The sequence below is a fragment of the Tupaia chinensis genome, unplaced genomic scaffold (genome assembly GCF_000334495.1).
Source record: "Tupaia chinensis unplaced genomic scaffold, TupChi_1.0 Scaffold000320_2, whole genome shotgun sequence".
NCBI lineage: Eukaryota > Metazoa > Chordata > Mammalia > Scandentia > Tupaiidae > Tupaia > Tupaia belangeri.
Window position 1 is genome coordinate 2,441,588 of NW_006159814.1, and position 11,799 is coordinate 2,453,386.

An 11,799-nucleotide genomic window follows, 5' to 3' on the forward strand; every position below is an offset into this window, starting at 1 on the left:
GGGGGTTGGGGCGGGGTGGGGGGGAGTGAAAGCGGAAGCCACCAGGAGGTCCAGAACTCGAACTGCAGTCGGCTATGTGAAAGTCCAGTTTCTTCCTTAACCACCACTACACCTGCTGGACCCTTTTTTTTACTAATTTTTTAAAAAAGCATTGGTTTTTCTGTTGTTGTTGTTTTACTGCAAAATTAATACTTTTAATATATATTTAACAATTCATATATTTTTCTTTGGGTTATGTTTGATAGTTTGTGCCTTTCAATAAATGTTCCATTTCTTTCACCGTAGTAGGTATTTGGTCAATATCTGTCATAATATTCATTTATTTTCGTCTCATCTTTAAGGGTTTTTTTTAACTTTTTAAAATTAATTTTAATTATTATTTATTCATTCCATCACTATACATCATTTAGATTGTAAAGAGACTTTACCCAGCATGATATACACCTCGGTCCAGCCCAGTTGAAAATACATGTCATCAACAAATAATAAGCCATATCTGTGTCTCACAAATGTCTATCTCTCTATTTTTTTCCCAAAATTTCCTTTCCTATACTCTTCCCCTGCCACACCCTTTCCACTTTGGCTCTAGTGTCCATAATAATTTTTGATACTTGTATGTCCTCTAGTCTCAGTCTTTGCCATAGAGTGTGGACAGTTGGTATCATTAACAGCTCTGCCTGGCAGAGAGGATTAGAGAAGCTGTATGAAAAAATTCATACCATAAAATAACCTGGACTTTTTCCACTCAGCATTGTAATCAGTAGAGATTGCAAAAGAGCAGCCACAACCAGAGGATTAGTTTGAGGAAGACTTTGAAGGAAGAAAAAGAGACTGTACTTTGGTAATAGATGGTATATCACAGAATACTTAGGCAGGGCTGAACTGAGAAGCTTTATATGTAAATTGTGTGCTGGGTGTTTACTTTTCAACAGTTTGAGTAGTTGATTTGTAAATATTTTTTGAGAAAATATTTAAAACCATACTGTCTCTGTTGTTATAGAGACACAAACAAAATTTTAATAAATATTTCAAAAAAAGAGAATGATACCAACCGCATGAAATGTGAGTGTGTGTGTGTGTGTGTGTGTGTGTATTTAGAGAGACACAGTCACTTTAGCCAGAATGCCAGAGTCAGTGAGAGGGAAAGTGAGACATCACCCCCAAAGAGGGATGGTCACCCTGCAATCTCTTCTCCTCCATTCTTAACCTGGGATTTTGGGCATGCATGCACATATACCCACCATGAGTTTTAAGCTGCCAGGTATGGGATTCAAACCACGGTCAGCCATGTGGGAGTCCAACACTGTAATCACCACTCTACCTTCTGGCCATGATAGTTCCATTTTTAGTGTTATCAGAAACCTACATGCTGTTTTTATAATGACTCTGCAAATTTGCATTCTCATCAACAGTATACTAAGGGTTCCCTTTTCTTCTTTCCTTTTAAGAAGAATTTTTTCTTAGGCCAGCCTCAAATCCCTAACCACTTGCTTCAGCCTCTTCAAGTTGCTGGGATTATATACTAACACCACTACATCCACCCTTTATGTTGGACTGGAAATTACACACATGCCTTCCAAATGGTCTCTGAATTGTGTCTTAGCATTGTGCAACACCACAGTTAGGCCAGGGTTTTCTTTTCTCTACATCCTCAGCAACACTTAATCTTTTTAATGGTTGTTATTCTAACGAGTGTTGGTGGCATCTTATTATGCTTTAAATTGCATATCTCTAGTGAATAATGATGTTGAATATTTTTTCATATACCTCTTGGTTGTTTTTGTATGTCTTCTTTTGATAAATATCTCTTCAGGTCCTTTGCCCATTGTTTAATTGAGTTGTTTGTTTTCTTCCTATTAAATTCCTTGGATTCCTTATATATTTTGGATATAAATCTGTTGGGTTTACAAATATTTTCTCCAATTCCATAGATTGTCTCTTCACTCTGTTGATGGTAATCATGGTCATGTAGAAGATTTTTAGTATGATGTAATATTGGAGGGGTGTCATATTCAAAAAATCTTTACTCGGATCAATATCAAGAAGATTTTCCATTTTCTTCCAGTAGTTTTACAGTTTCAGGCTTTATGTTGATTTCTTCAATCCAGTTTTATTTCTTTTGTACACAGTGAGAGATAAGGGTCCAATTTCATTTTTCTGCATGTAGATACCCAGTCTTTTCAACATCATTTATTTAAGAGATTGTTCTTGTCAGATTGTGTGCTCTTGTCATTTTTGTCAAAGATCAATTAACTTTAAATGACTAAATTTATTTCTGGGTTCTCTATTCTGTTCCATTGGTGTACACTCATGTTTGTATATGGCCTCATTTCATCTTGAATATTATAGCTTTGTAATGTATTTTGAAATCAAGTATGCCTCCTGGTACCTCTAACTTTGTTCTTTTTGCTCACAATTGCTCTTGCTTTTGTGGTTCTGTACAAATTTCAGAATTTTTTTTTCTGTTTTCAAAAAAAGTCTTTAGAATTTTGATGGAAATTGTATTAATTCTTGATTGCATCAGATAGTATGAACATTTTACCAGTATTAATTACTATAGTCCATTAACACGGGGGTATCTTTCCATTTATTTGTATCATCTTTAATTTCTTTCATCAGTGTTATATAAGTTTTTGGTATATAGCTCTTTTACTTTCCATTAGATTTTTTTCCCCAAGTATTATTTGTTTATTTGATGCTATCGTAATGGAATTGTGTTCTTGATTTATTTTTTGGATAGTTTGTTGGTAATATATAGATATGCCACTGATTTTTGTATACTGATTTTGGGTTTTACTGAATTCATTTATTAATTCTAACAGTTTACTTACTTATTTGACAAAGTCATTAGAGTTTTCTATATATAGATTATAGCACTTGCAATCAGATTATTTTACTTTTCCCCTTCTAATTTGAATTTTTTTTTTTCTTGACTAATTTCCCTGGCTCAAAACTAGAAATGTAATGGTAGATGTGGTGAGAGGGGGCATCCTTGTCATTATTTCTTAAATATATTGATCATGTAATTTTAGGACTAATAGTTTCAAGATTATGTTCTTGTTTTGGACAGGTGAACTGAGATACTTCTGTGTCTGCCATTGGATACAGGATTTCATTAGATTTCGTGAGTGGCAGGACACACTTGGGATGCATTTTCTAGATGTTTATTTAGAGGGGCTTGGAATCTCCTTAGAGTGGTTCATATTTGGGACGCAGAAGTAACTCAGCACCAATCATGATGTAAGCAAGGAGTTAATTTCTCAGTTTATGGTTCTGGTGGAATAAGCAAGTATCTGGTCTATTTTCCATCAGGAAGCCAGTTGCTTTTAGCCTCGGATCTGCCACACTTGCCCTCTGGCAAGTCATTCCAGCTTTTTGTACTTCAGCATACTCTTCCAGAAGAACAAGGAGGTTGCTTTTCTCATGCCCTTTCTAGTTCCAAAATGTTGTAACTATTTTAGGTGAGGTATACAGTATTTTAGATATTCGGCAACGCAGGGCCTACTTATATCTCACTGAACTGAGAAATCATCTATTATTGGTCACTTTCTTTTAGGCAAATTACACCAAATCTGACCACTGTTCTTTGTCCTTATTCTATGTCATTTATTCTCAGAAAATCCGTAGTACTTTAGATATAAGAGTTGGCAGTACTGGGACTAGCAGGTAGTGTTAAAGCGCTGGACACTCCCACATGGCCAACTGTGGTTCAAATCCCAGACTTGGTGGCTTGCTTTCTCACTTTCTCCTCCCTCTCCTTCTCTCGCTCTCTCTGGTCAAATTAAAATAAATGAATGAATAATTTAAAAAAAAAAGAGTTGGCAGTACTAAGCCTTCCATTCAGAGCATAGTAGTTTTAGTTCATAACTTAGTTTACTGAGACAAGTGACATGCATAATAGAATTGGTATATGTTTGTTTATGAGATCACTGTGTCTGCCAACTGGGTTCAGAACGAAGAAAACAGAACTGTATTTCACCACGTCTACAAAACAGAAATTACTTTTGTTTTAAAAGTGTGTGTGAGGGCCAGCAGTTAGCATAATGGCTACGTCGACGTCGCTGAACTCCCATGTAGTTGACGGTGGTTTGAGTCCTGGACCCGGTAGCTTAAACTCACGCTGGGCGCGTGTGTATGCGTGCCCAAGATCCCAAAAGGAGAATGGAGGAGAAAGGATTGCGGCATGACCATCCCCCCTGGGGGGTGATTTCTTGCTTTCTATCTCTCTGTCTGTCTCTGTCTTTCTGGCAAGCACACGCACCCTATAGCAAAAACCTCTCCCAAAAAAAAAAAGCGTGTGTGTGTTGGGTTTTTTTATATAAAATTATTTATTTATTTATCCACTCATTTATTTTTAAATTTGACCAGAGAGACACACAGAGAGAGAGAGAGGGAAAGTGAGAAAGCAAGCCACCAGGTCCGGGACTCCAACCGTGGTCGGCCATGTGGGAGTGTCCAACACCTTAACTACCACGCCACCTGCTGGCCCCCGTGTGTGTGTTTTTTAAGTTTTAAAAAAAATTTTCTGACTTACAACTGTGAGATAGAGAAAATTTTTTGAACAACCAGCAATTTATCTGGTTTAAAAATTGTTTTTTGCTATGGGGGGGGGTTCTCTGTTTCTCTGTGATCAAACTAGAAAATAATAATACACAAAGTTAAATTTTTAAAAATCTTAAAAATAATAAAAGAAAAGAAGAAAAATTAGCTGTAGGGCATGTGTTTTTGCCAGAGAGAGAAACGGAGAGAGAAAGCAGCCCCCAGGGTGGAGTTGACCACACCACATTCCCTTCTCCTCCATTCTCTTCTTAGGATTTTAGGCATGCACACACACATAGCTGGCGTGTTTTTCTTTTATTTTTCCTTTCTTTCTTTTTTTTTTTTCTTTTTTTGGAGAGGGCTTTTTTTTTTTTTTTCCGCTATAGGGCGCGTGCGTTTGCCAGACAGATAGAGAGAGACATAGAGACAGAAAGCAAGAAATCACCCCCCGGGGGGGATGGCCACGCCGCAATTCCTTCTCCTCCATTCTCCTTTTGGGATCTTGGGCACGCACTCACACGTGCCCGGCGTGAGTTTTAAGCCACCGGGTCCGGGATGCGAACCACGGTCAATTACGTGGGAGTCCAGCGACATAGCCATTACACTAACTGCTGGTTCCCAGCTGGCATGTTTTTCAAGCAGCTAGGTCCAGATTCAAACTGTGCAGTCGGCTATGTACACGGATTCAGCCACCTTAACTACCATACCACCTGGCAGGCCTGGTGCTATTACTATTTTTGTTTTTAAAATTTTGGTAAATGTATAATGATACTGACTGTGGTCTTAATTTGTATTTCCCTAATGACTAATTGTGTTGAACATCTTTTCATGTGTTTATTTGCCACCTGCATGTCCTCCTTAGTGAAATGTCGCTTTTGTTACAAATGAATTTCTGTCATGGCCTTCCTTTACCATATTTACTTTCATTTTAGTAAATTGTTTCATGTTCGACCTGTAACCCAAGGAGATGTGTATAGAGCTGAAACTGAAGAAATTCCTAAAATATTCCAGGTAAAATCTAAAATTTATCATTTTAAAGGATCTTTTACTGAAGTGTCAAGTGTTTTGTGAAGTAAACCAATGCTTTTATACTTTTGAAACTTTCATGGACAGATTAAGGGTTTTTTTTTTTTCTCTCTCTCTCTCGTCTCATTTATTAAAGAAACAGTAAGTAAAAGATATAATGCAAGAAAAACATCATCCTTTCACATCAGGCAGAACAAAGTACAGTGATTTCTCTCCTTCATTCCTCCCACCCACCCCAATTCCCATATTCCCATCCACATCAGTTTAAATTTTGAGGTTCTTTAATTGGGATTACCAGTGGAGAAGGGAGCTGGATGAGTAGAGGTGCCTTAAATCTGGCCACCTCTTCAGCCCAGGAGCAGGGAGCTGCAGGCCCAGACAGTCAAACAGAAATAATATTTGGAGGATCTTCGAAGTGGTTGTTTACCTCCCTGTTCTGTGTCCAAACCCCTAGGGAAGGGTGTGGCAATAGAGGGCGACCAGGTCCCAGCTTCCCAAGTGAGAGCTAATAAAGTACGGTCCGTTCACCACTGCCCTGTTTCTTGAGAGCATGAGCCGATTCTTCAGTGGTGAGGAGGGGACTACATGTGAATTGGGCCTGCAGGCCAATGTATCACTAAGGAAAAGTCCACAACAACAATTCAAGAAACTAGTAAGAAACAAGGGCAGAAAGCTGTGAGACCAGAGCACAACAAGCTTCGGGAAGGCTGGAGATCCTTACCCTCAAAGCCAGGATCATTCCCACCTGTCATAGTCCATCTCCCACCAATGACATTTTACCTGAAGTCAAGAAAAAAGCAGAAGGAAAAACTGGCTCACGTAAACTTGAGCCCAAGCTAGGTTCTTTAGACCACAGCTGCCCATCTGCCCTTTTGCCTAAGAAACAGACCTTGCCCAGAACCACAGTGCCCAGAAACCAAGGTGGCCTGGAGGGAAAATGGTGTTTAAGGGGGTAGCATTCCATTTGGATACATTGCAGCCATTGGGCCCACTGGTCTGGGGAAAGCAGCTGGGCTTGTGCCAGGAAGGTTCCCCACGCTAGTAAACAAGACCAAACTCTTGCCTGCAGGGCCATTCATCCTTGGAAAAGAAGCTGAGTTTAAACCCAGGGGTGCGGTTGGCCTCACAAAAGGAGCTGGGTTGAAACCCACAGGGCCTGCTGGAGAAGCACCCAGGTGCTCAGCAGCTGACCTAGGAAAGCAACCTGACCAGGGCCTAATGAGTCAGTAAACCTTGGGAAGGCAATTGAACTTGGACCCTGTAGGCCAGTGGCCCTTGGGAAGTTAGTTGGGTTGGGGCCTAGTGGACCAGAGGCTCTTAGGAAAACTGCTGGACTCGAGCACTGGAGGCCAGCAGACCTTTGGAAGGTAGCTGGGTTTGAAGCCAGTGAGCCTGATGAAGTTGGAAAAGGTGATGGGTTCCTTGGAAATGGGGCCAGATTTCCACCAAGAGAACCAGCTGCCATGAGGAAAGGATCCAAGTTCACATCCGGTGGGTGGCCTGTGTTCAGAACAGGACAACCCTGTGATCCCAGGGAATTGTCGAGCTGTCCTCAAGGGGGCAGCGGAGTACGAGTCCAAGGGATTGGCCACTCTCTAGGGAAAATCTGAGCTTCTTTCCTACTTTCTTGGGGACGTTAGAGATAATTGGCTTGGAGCAGGTTTTGAAAAGGATCTTGTTTTTGATGAGCGTTGTCACCAGGTACTGGGTGCCAGTCTCGCGGCCAAGCTCATCACAGTCCTGCTCCCCAGGAGTGTTTGACAAGGACTGCAAAAGGTTTCTCCAATGGGATGACTTTCCCATACAGGATAGGATGCTCCACGATCAGCACAGGGATTCCCTCGGTGTACTGTACCCAGGAGGTTTCCAGCTAATCTGGGCTGTAGCGAGCCTTGATCTCCCCCTGTAGCTCCATCAGCACCCATTCTCCCAGCCTTCTATCCCCCGCACTGGAAGTAATAATTTGTACCATGAGCTTTCTGTCTTTAAAAAGCAACTGAAAATAAGCTTGAGGTTCAGACCCCCGTTGCTCCCTGCTCAGTCCTCTGCCCATGCTCAGTCACCCTTTCCCTGATTAAGTTTTTTTAATCTTCTTCCTTTCACTATTCCTGATGTAGATATTATATGCGAATGAAGGTGAATGTAGAAAAGATGTAGAAATGGAACCAGTACAGCAAGCTGAAAAAACTAATTTCCAGAATCACAAAGGCCATGAGTTCATACCTACACTCTACCACTTTCCTGCCAACTGTGAGGCCTGTGCCAAACCTCTCTGGCATGTATTTAAGCCACCTCCTGCTCTAGAGTGTCGGAGATGCCATGTAAAGTGCCATAGAGATCACTTAGATAAGAAAGAGGACTTAATTTCTCCGTGTAAAGGTAAGGCATGATGATTATTTTTATATCTTACAACAAATTTAGTTTTAAATTCCAGTGAAATAACTTGTCTAATATAGTGATTTCTGTACCAAGGTGAAAGAGGTTATAATAAGAATATTTTGACACTGATAGAATGACATGCAGCTTTTATTTCATAGCTACAAATTTAGCTTTAAACATAATGTTTCTTATTTTGGTTTTTGGGGTTTGTTTGTTTGTTTTCGTTTTCTATAGGGCATGTGTGCTTATCAGGGGTATAGAGACAGACAGACAGAAAGTGAGAAATCATCCCACCCCCGGGGGTAGGGGACGACCATGCTGCAGTCCCTTCTACATTCTCCTCTCAGGATTCTGTGTAAACATGCACAGATTCCTGGCATGGTTTTCAAGCCACCAAGTCTAGGACTTGAACCATGCAATTATCCATGTGGGTTCCAGCCACCTTAACTACCACACTACCAGCTGGTCCCTAAACATAATGTTATTTTAAAGATACTCACTCCCTTAAAAAAAAAAAAAAAAAAAGAAAGAAAGAAAGAGAGAAAGAGAGAGAAAATGCCACTAAGATAAGAAATTGTTTTCATTTGGAGGGAAGAGCTGTATGGTTAAGTTTTCCTATATTGGCCTTTGAGATTTTACCTCTTGCTTGTCTTTGTCTTTTTGTTTGGCTTTCACTTCCTGGACCACCATGCTTATCATAGACGAATGTTTTTGGGCCAGCCATTGGTGTGGTGGTTGGGGCAACTGGATCCCACACGGCTGAGTCTGTGGTCCTAGTCCTAGAACTAGTGGCTTGAGAAACAGAAGCATGTGTGTGCATGCATGAACAAAATCCCAAGAGGAGAATGGAGGTGTAGGGATTGCAGTGTGACCATCCTCCTGGAATATGATTTCTCATTTTTCCTTTCTCTCTCTCTCTGAGAAGCATACTCACACTGTAGCACATTTAAAAAATAAATATTTTGTAGCATAGGAGAGCTAGCTTGAGAGAAAGGGGAAAGAATACAGACTGTTAACTATTTTTAAGATAAGAAGCTTATGTTCTATAAATACATGTTTTGTTTAGCTTTTTTTGTATTTTTGATACTACTTAGTAATATTTTCTTTTACATTTTAGTCTTAAGGAAAAAGCAGTATTTTTATTATTTAAGCTTAATTAAGCAAGTAAATCTTTTAAAATTTTAAGAACTAAAAAACTATGCATTTGATAAGGTTTTTTAATATTATGTGACTTTAATCTTTTTTTTTCCCCTTTACATAGTAAGTTATGATGTAACATCAGCGAGAGATATGCTGTTGTTAGCATGTTCTCAGGATGAACAAAAGAAATGGGTCACTCATTTAGTAAAGAAGATTCCTAAGAATCCACCATCTGGTTTTGTTCGTGCCTCCCCTCGAACGCTTTCTACAAGATCCACTGCAAATCAGTCTTTCCGGAAAGTGGTCAAAAATACATCTGGAAAAACTAGGTGAGGATCAAAATGTTAACCTTTTTAACAGTATGAAAGTAACTGAATAACATGGGGACTAGCAGTTGGCATAATGGCTATGTCGCTGGACTGCCATGTAGGCGACTGGTTTGAGTCCTGGACCTGGTGGCTTAAACTCACGCAGGGCGCATGTGCGTTCGTGCCCAAGATCCCGAGAGGAGAATGAAGGAGAAGGGATTGCAGTGTGACCATCCCCACTGAGGAGTGATTTCTCACTTTCTGTCTCTGTCTTTCTGGCGAGCACATGCGTCCTATAGCAAAAACCTCTCAAAAAGAAAAAAAAAAAAGAAAAAGAAAGTAATTGAATAACATGTATTGAAATTAGAAGTCTAATTGTTTTTATCACAGAGGCATCATTTGTAGCCAGGTCTTTATTTTTTTATTATTATTATTATTGTTAATATTATTTTTAACATGAATTTTGCCAGAGAAAGACAGCGAGAGAGAGAGAGGGAAGGAGGGAGAATGAGAAAGCAAGTCACCAGGTCTGGGACTCAAACCATGGACGGCCATGTGGGAATTCCAGCACCTTAACCACCATGCCGCCTGCTATCCCGCCAGGTCTTTATATATGACCAGCTACTTTTTTAGTTTAACTGGAGCCAGCAGGTGACATGGTGGTTAAGGGTACTGGCCTCCCACATGGCTGAGCATGGTTTGAGTCCCAGACCTGGCAGCTTGCTTTCTTACTTTCTCTCTCTATTGCTCTGTTCCTCACTGGTCAAATTAAAATAAATAAATAAAGTTAAAAAAAATAGTTCTTTAAAAAAAAGTTCTTCTCTCCCCTCCCCTTTAAAAAAATTAGTTTAACTGATTCTTATTAAATATTAACAACATTGAGCCAGCAGGTGGCATAGTGGCTAAGGCACTGGACTCTCACACAGCTGACTACAATTCTAGTCCTAGACCCAGCAGCTTGAAAGTTATGCCGGGCACATGTGCATGCATGCCCAAAATCCTGAAAGGAGAATAAAGGAGAAGGGATTGTAGCATGGCCATGCTCTGTGGAGGGTTATTTCCTACTTTCTCACTGTGTCTGTCTCTCTCCAGTGAGCACATGTACTCTGTGGCAAAAATAATAATAATAACATTTAAATTCAAATATTTAGTTCCATATCTATTTTTATTGCTGTAAGTTGATAAGCATGACATGTATTTAGGTCTTTTAATGTTTTAGCCAATTTGCGGTTAATATTTCTTGATGAGAATACATGAATATAAAACATAGCTCAACTTTTCTTGATTTTTATTAACCATGTTGGCATAATTATTTTTGAAAATCAAAGCCATTTGGCATCATTAGTGTTATAAACTCAGTAAAGTCTAATCTTTAAAATTTTCACAGATTTTTTTAAGAAAACATTTTATATGATGTGATACAAAATTACAGGACATAATTTAACTTTTTAAAATTTTTCTTCAGTTATTTGCTATAGGCTATACACTTATCAGACAGAAATAGAGAGGGAAAGTGAGAAATCATCCCCCAGGGAAGATTGCCACGCCATCTTCCTTTTTCCCTCAGAGTTTTGGGCATGCACCCACGTGTGCCTGGCATGTCCTCCAAACTGCCAAATCCAGGACTTGAACCATGTAATTGTCCATGTGGGATCTAGCACCTTAATCATCACACCACCTGCTGGCCCCAACTTAACCCTTTTTTAAAAGTTATGATACTAAGTTCTCATTTTACAGATTAATAAATGTAGCTTAGAGAAATTAAATAACTTGCACTAAATTAGCCAATAGATTGGAACCCATTTTTATCGAATTCTAAAGCCTTTTTTTCACTCCTATTCCAATACCAGTTTTCCTTAGAGTAAAATCACTAGTCAGAGTGATCATTTGAATCTAGAAGCTGAAATCTAGCACTGATTGGCCTCTTTGTCACCCACTTATTTCAAGTAGGCTTAAAACCATCTTTTATTTATCCACCCCTTTTTTAACTACCTTTTCTCTGTAGCCAAGTCTTTTTCTTTAAAATGACTCATGTTCTTTCCTTCTTGTATATTCATAGCCACCATACTACTCCAGCATATTATCCCTTCACTCCTAACCTAATTCTCTATAGTGCCAAATCAGCTGTTCCCTGGGTAATGGAGTATAAATTGGATTAAGATGATTTAAAATAAGATTGTAGGTCAGTAAGAAAATGTGTTTGAGGGACCAGCAGTTAGTGTAATGGCTATTACACTATGTAATACGTCACTGGACTCCCATGTAGTTGACTGCGGTTCGAGTCTTCAACCCGGTGGCTTAAACTCACACCAGGCACGTGTGCATGCGTGCCCAAGATCCAGAGAGGAGCATGGAGGAGAAGGGATGGCGGCATGGCCGTCCCCCCGGGGGGTGATTTTTTTTTTTT

General features: G+C 39.6%; 1 protein-coding gene and 1 pseudogene across 1 annotated transcript in view; one reads left to right on the top strand and one right to left on the bottom strand.

Moving 5' to 3' along the window:
- Positions 1–9,417, top strand: part of ROCK1 (Rho associated coiled-coil containing protein kinase 1) — a 175,404-nt gene extending 165,987 nt beyond the window's left edge. Inside the window, 3 exon segments of the mRNA XM_014588990.2 lie at positions 5,472–5,550; positions 7,683–7,944; positions 9,206–9,417. Coding sequence (XP_014444476.1) covers positions 5,472–5,550; positions 7,683–7,944; positions 9,206–9,417 — 553 coding nt within the window.
- Positions 5,557–7,676, bottom strand: LOC106735183 (chromosome transmission fidelity protein 8 homolog pseudogene; annotated as a pseudogene).
- Positions 9,418–11,799: the final 2,382 nt, after the last annotated feature.